Source organism: Penaeus vannamei, chromosome 1, assembly GCF_042767895.1.
Source record: "Penaeus vannamei isolate JL-2024 chromosome 1, ASM4276789v1, whole genome shotgun sequence".
Taxonomy (NCBI): domain Eukaryota; kingdom Metazoa; phylum Arthropoda; class Malacostraca; order Decapoda; family Penaeidae; genus Penaeus; species Penaeus vannamei.
In genome coordinates, this window is record NC_091549.1 from 12846762 (window position 1) to 12854261 (window position 7500).

General features: G+C 35.9%; 1 protein-coding gene across 1 annotated transcript; it reads right to left on the reverse strand.

The window, feature by feature from the left end:
• Positions 1-17: 17 nt before the first annotated feature.
• Positions 18-7342, reverse strand: LOC113808533 (ribonuclease H1). The gene is made up of 6 exons (XM_027359960.2): positions 7127-7342; positions 4151-4302; positions 3499-3715; positions 3125-3216; positions 1923-2095; positions 18-1744 (listed from the first exon to the last, which is right to left on the reverse strand). Exons 1-6 carry the CDS (start codon positions 7177-7179, stop codon positions 1652-1654), a joined length of 780 nt encoding a protein of 259 aa, XP_027215761.2. The 5' UTR covers positions 7180-7342; the 3' UTR covers positions 18-1651.
• Between the last annotated feature and the right edge of the window lie 158 nt (positions 7343-7500).

The window sequence follows — 7500 nt, forward strand, 5'->3', positions numbered from 1 at the left end:
ATCAGGTTAATACAGCCTTCTGCAATTTCCCTTTTTATTGCCAACAGATTACATAAATTAAATAAAACATGAAAAATAAGATCAACCTTTGGAAAATAGCCTTCGTTTATCAGTCACTCCTCAGCTGTCAAAAAGAATGCACAGACAACATAATGTTCATATTATGTGAAAAACTTTCCTAACAAACATGACTAATACAAACACAGTAACATAAACATGGCATAAACACACACATACAGAGCAAATGATCTCATGAACTAATCAAGAATAGAGTATTCTTAATACAGTCTTGGAATAACATTTATTGCTTTGTCATACAAATTACTAATGAAAGAATGTTTAGTAGAAATTTCAATGAAGATATGAATAATCCCCTAAAATAAATTATTTGTTACAAAGTTCACTGTGCTCCATAATAGCTTGGTAATCTACCAAGATTTACAGACAATTCTCTTTAATAGGAAAATAATTATACTCTCTGATAATAAACTAAATGTTTAAAATAAAACAATATTAAGTATTCACAACTTCAAAGCTACATTTTGAAAGGTAATTTAACAACATTTCAAGTATATACCAGTAATACATTGCACAATATGGTAATTAAATTTAAGAAATGTATATCTTTCTTTTACAAAACAAAAATAAATAAATAAATAAAAGTATAATCAAACATCAAAGAATTGAAAAAACTGCCACCAAACAACATTAATTTTCTGCCATTTCTCAGATACTATATAAAATATGCAAGGTGAAATATGGAAGATGAGACTGAAGATAATGATGTAGTACGAAGAGGTAATGCAGTAAGAAGGAAAACATGGAGAAAAAAGAAGAAAAGCAAGAAAGAGAATGATGATAAAGAAGGAGATAAGATGCAAAAGAAGGACAATAAAGATGAAGAAACAGAAGAAGAAGAAAAAAATTGGGACTACTTTATTCATAATTCCTCATTGTTTATAGGTCATCTACTTTACCAGACCATGGATTCTTTTCCCTCCTCTAATTCATTTGGCATTTTCTTGCTGACAATATATACCAATAATATATAAAACTAGAACTATTTCTGGAAGAATAGACCATCTGTTCTTAATATTATATGTCCTTCCACCTTGCATTTAAAGCTTATTTTCTGGAGGCTAAATAAATGCCAAGACAAAGACTGAGTAGCACCAATAACATCGCTGGCAGTGTTCACAACCTAAGTTGCTTTCACGCACCCCTTCACTTATCCAGATCTCGGCAGGCAGAAATCAAGCTACATCTGACAAGGTGATGACTGGAATAATTCATTCCATCATTTCGTGACACCTTCATTTTTCGGAGATCGGCGTCTGGATAAATTCAAGGGTGAGGAATTGCATACAGATATTCAGACATGAAGGCATAATGAGATACTTATGAATGAAGCAAAAAATGCAGTGGAAAATCTGACATTTTATCATTATTATATATTTCTTTTTGGCATGATTTAGCTTTCTTCTGAGCAAGAGAGACTTCAAAACACCATCTTTATAAACCTCTTTCTTCCACTGCACGATTGATAGTGAGATAACAGAGATATATGATGTTAATAAGATAAAAAACTGCAGTAAGTGATGAACTGTAAAGCATCACAAAATTTTGAACCCTTTATCATGGAATAATTGTATTAGGCATCAGCTTCGTACTGCTTAGCGCCAACCTTGGCCAGCTTCCTAGCCTCATCATTACCGACAATTCCTGATTTTGCCTTCACGTGGATCTGCAAAAAATGTAATGATAATGCACTTTACAGAGGAATTCCTTCTGACATATCTATATTTTTTTTCTATGCATTTCAAAAATACCTAACATCAAAAGTAGATTTCAAAATCTTTACTCACTAATGTAAGCTGCAAAAATATATTACATTATCAAATCTAGCTTCTATTTTCACTCACCCATTTCACAGCGAGTCCTTCTGTAGCCTTATCCAGTTCAATCAGTTCTTCCTTGTTCTTCACGGACTCTCCATCACTCTTCTTCCAGTCCTTCTTCTTCCAGTTCTTCAGCCATGAGGTCATGCAGTTGATCATGAACTGTGAGTCAGTGTGGACTGCCACCTTGTCATAACCTTTTGGAATTCAAATGCAATATTTTATTTTGGGAGAATGTGAAGTTGAATCTATATAATTAACCATGTAATTACACGAATCAGTAATGAATGCATGAAGGGTTTGTCACATGTTTCCAGAATTTTGCTACATCTGTATCTACATTATATCCTATCGGCTAATATCTTCACATCTCTTGTGCCACTGGAAGCCAAACAAACATACATATACATATTTATTCTACCTTTGGCCATAAGTATAAGTGTTTTATTCTCTTTTATACAATATTTGGGTGGGAAGAACTTCTACATTGAAAACTGTGACACCATTAAGCTGCATCCATAGTACAGTAATACATATGCAGGAGACCAGAGTATATATACACATCACAAACAGACTGAAAATGTCACTGACTGTTTGTCTACTTGTGATCACAGACATATTTTCCGTCTGTGATTGAATGCAATGATGTTCCAAACACGGAATTGTGACATGTTTTACTGTTTTCACCACATGTTTTATAATACTTCAATATCTATAGCAAAACACAAAACCTTTGCTTTATATTGCCATGCGCTATGTGATGGGTGGGGGGGTTGGGGACAGCAAAGTTCTGCTTAAATCATCTGCTTAATAATTCCATTTCAACTACAAGCTACCTACCATACGATAAATCACAGTTATCCTGTTAAACCTAGTGTGGGGTGGCTGTTCAGCATCAGTGAGATACCTTGGTACGTGTGAAATTGTTGGTGAAAAGGGAGGGTATAAGACCAAACAACTAACAATCACAAAAGAAAAGTGTATACAATTTATGGAAGAAACATGGGCAGGTTGCATAAGATCTGATAAATTTCAACTGATAAAATAGAAAGAAAAGAAAGGAAAAGAAAAAAATATCTTTCAAAGATATTTAGATGAATGTCAGTTCAATGTAATCATTTCATATCAAAGTTATGGAAATCATACTGTAAATCATCACCAGCAAGAAAGTCAGGGATGTAAAATTTAAATTCTTGCACATGATCTAACCTGTAAATGATACTTACCAGCAGCTTTAGCAGTAATAAGTGCATGAGTGGCTGCCTGAATGTCTGCTGCGTTGTTGGAGGCTTTCCCCTTCAAAGGCACAGACACATTCCTGAAGCATGATTTGTTTTAGCTTATCAATTTGACCATGGGCCCTCATAAATCTAGTCTTATTATCATTATCCCTGCTAGAATGTTACATGATTGTCAGGACCTTATCAAAATCAGCATCATTATTTATATAAATGTTCTATTATCTCTTATGCATACATGTATTCATGCGCGCACGCACGCACGCACATATATATATATACAAACAATAAGAAATACTGAGTATTTAAATCAGACTGCAAAGGACATGCCTATTGATCCATTAGAAAACAATAATCTTTACCTTTCGTGATCCTCTGCAAAGAAGACACCACAGCCAGATTTCTGTCCGCTTTTTCCATGGAACTCGCACACCCCAACAGAATAAACAACAAGGTAACCTTCATCATCTAAAGATAAGCCATCCTCGGTTTTCTTTTCTCCTTCATCCACATGCAGTTTCTTCTCTCCTTGGCCTTCTTCTTCTTCTTCCTCATCATCATCTCGTTTTCTTTTCCCTTCTGTGGAAAGAATTCTTTTGAGAGTTTCTTCTTCAAAATAAAGGAAGTGTTGGAATGCTTAAAAAAAACAAAACAAAATGCATTTAGACATTTTGGTTTCAATACAAAAACATATCCATTACAGAAATAATAACTAATTTTTCTAATCAGTCACTTGCATTCGGAGAGAGTACAATGTAACCCTTCTACCAGGCAGACTCTGTACTATGGTGGCTGGATATTTTTCATCTTTATTTTAGCCCAAAAGTAACATTAAGGCCTCTTATATATGTTTGCATCATAGCCACAAACCAACGTATAAATGGCATAAGAACAAGCATGCCAGTTGCTCATGCACTGCTATGTTTACAAGCTACTGAGACAGGCCTTTTGGGATTTTAACTGCCAAGAGGCAGTTTGGTTGAGAAACACAAAACCCTTATAACACGGTCTTACCAACTTGGGAATCCCCTGATGCCTTCTCGCGGCGGTCTACCACTGGCTTGTTGAGAGCATTTTCCTTGACAAATTCTTCAGCTTCATCTTTGGTATCAAACTTCTTGTACCGAGCTGCCGTATAGCCATTAATCTGGGCTTGGGCATCAGGCCTGAAATGTAATTCAGTTTTAATTTCTTGGAAGATCTTGCCTGGTACTAATCATACATTCATTCTCAATATCAAGAAATAGTTTGTAAAGAATACATGATACTCATACACGTTCCTTAAAAAAAACAAAAAAAACTGTAATCCAAATACCTGAATTTATAATGTGACCTTACTTTAATTTTAATTTGTTATGATTTCTTAAACTTATATCATGAGATTATTTGCCAACAGTGTTTTATGTATGCTTTATTCCTGAAAGGGTTTGCAGAATATTGACACGTCAACTTTTGCAAATAATGTTTTCTAAAATTTATTATCGAAGGGCACAAATTAAATGAAAAAGAATATGTCAATGTTATAAGTACATTGAAAGAAAGGAAAGAGTTAGACTTAGCTCAGCTGTGACATTTTTTTTTTTTTTTTTATCTATTTATTTTTTTATGATTCCTATAGAAACTAAAAAATAAGGTCTTCAGATGATACAACACTCAATCATCCATACATTAAAGAAGGACAACAAACTGACAGACAATAACTAATAAAAGTGAATACTGAAAATAAGAAATTAAGTATACTACACGTTTCCCATTTTCTTTTATACTCTATCCAACCAGAATAGACTGTGCCTGCCAAGAATGTACCTGAGAAGGTCAAAAGGGGGATGATTCATGCATGTTTTGAGAGTAATCAAGGCAACAATGTCCTGAAGTGTGGTGCAATGTATTCAATTAGGTCAATAGCTTATGACTATAAAGAAATAGGCTACAAGTTACTGCATACTCGTACACCAAATACAATGTTATAATAAAATTGTTCTAATGGGGAAAGTTGCTAAAATGATTTACTTTAATACAAGACCAGGAAGCAAGTAGTTATAGCTGTAGTAGTAGGAACTGCATTAACAGTAAGAGTATATAACATTAATATAGAAAAAATGTTGAAGCAAATATGTGTAATGACAATAAAAAGAATATCATGACATGAGTTTTTTCTTAAATGATAATTCATATCTGTGACTGGTTTAAGCCTTAACCTGTCATATACATTACCAAGATGGCTAATGCATATCAGATTGAATGGTAAAAACTGCATGGGTATGAATACCATGTGACCTCAGATGAACTCACTAATGGCATGTCCAAACTTTTATTGACTGGGGTGCCATGAAGCACATGTGTATGCAAGCTAACATACAGACATACATACACGAACTTCATAATAGCATTAATTTACCATTTTTTTCACCACTTATAAACTCTTTTACCTAACATGAGAAAAGTAAAAAAGTGTAAAAAATCAAAGGTAATGTAGTGGTAAGTGGTGAATCAAATTCCATAAGTGGCACATGCCACCCCCTGGCCACACCCCTGAAACTGACCACTTTCATGGGGTTACTCATCCACTTCTGATATAACTACTGGTATTTGATAACTTAATTACTTTTTTCTTACTTATCAATACAAACTTATCCATTCATGGGTCCATCTGGTTACTAGGTAACTCTTCTTGATACTTCTGAAGAGAGAGTAACTATACTGTAAGCAATCGCAATTCCCACCTACAACAACCTGGAATATCCTGACGATCCCAGTGACCTGCAGCCTGGCCTGTTAGGAGTTGATGCTTAAGGCAAGATGTGGTTTAAACTTTTCCTGGATCTAGGCTATCCTGCTGTAACATATGAGGTGAATATTTTGTAGACCAGGTAGGGGTTGGGGGTGGCAGCTTCTCCAGAAAAGGTGTATAAGGGAGCGAAGCCCCCTATATCTACTGAAAACATGTCATACCCGGTTTGACTGGGCTCTATTCTGCTGGAACATACGCTCCCTTAAACCCCCCCTGAAAGGGGGTTCAAGGGGGCGGAGCCTAGACTAAAGTTTGGTCTGCGCGAGGAATGTGTTCCCCACGCAAAAATTATTTAGTCAAATTCTGTCCACAAATGTAGTTCTCGGGTAACTTTCCGTGCACACTTAGTTCTTTATTAAAAAATCCGTACATTAAATTCTTTTCACCTTTCGGCAAACTTCCTTCATCATCCGTCTGCAGATCCGTCCGTGCAAATGTAGACAAAATGATGTTTTCCAAGCATGAAAAAATGTAATACTCCCCGCGCAAGAAAAATACTCTACAGTTTGGGGTGGAGCCCCATGTACAACCCAGAAATGTGTTAATATTCTATGCATACTAGTATTCTACTGATATTTCTCGAAATTCCGTTATGTATCATGCCCTCCCCAGTTATTGAGACCGATATCGTAGTAATGCTTCGTTCCTGAAAGATATGTGTGCTAGATTCGTTTGAAACAAGATGGAAACTAATGGAAAATTATTCTATTTACCCAAAATATGGAGTGAGATTGCATTTCCAATTTTTACCCAAACATCTCATAAGGAGCAATAAAAGGGAGGATATACTAACATTGCTATTATCTCAGCAACCGCCTCTAATTTCACCCAGTTACATGTTAAAAATATTGTCAAAAAGAACATTAAAAAACTAATATAACTGACCCAAATGACTCTTAGAGCTGTCAACTTCAACTTTCACATAGCGCCCGTGCCTGTCATTATACCTAAGACATAATGATTGATCTTAAATACATTCCCATTTTCAACATTGCCGTTCCACTGACGGCCCTTTGCTCATCTTCAGTGCCAAAAGAGCCCTGGCAATGCCGCTACATTCACCCTCTTACAGTGCCACGTCAACATATGCTCAAGGGAAGAGCCGGAACTTCAACTTCCGCCTTCAAAACGAACGTAACCTACACTACCATTCTCACCCGCATAAATACCCCGAAATCTCCACATATCACAGTTCTCACCATGAAGTGTAAACTCCTGGGCTGTGTCCCCTGGCAACAGCGTAGAACGGCATCTCGGGAAGGTACTAGAGGAGTTGTGCGAGCCGGTGCCGGTGGAGACTCGTGCTAAAACGTGTGTCGAGGCTGAAATTTCTCTTTCGTGAATCATGCCACATGTTGGGCGATGATGTCACCACGCCCAACCCCCGCTGGGACGCGCCTTTGTTTTCGTTCTTCTAGGGCGAAGTCGGATTAGAATCGTTCTCTTAGCTTTGAATCGTTTCATATATTGCGTTAGCTGAGAGAGGTTTTTATGGATTTAGGATAATATTTCTACAGATACAAAAACTATAAATATTTTAGTATGATATATTATATCTATAGATTGTAAAGTA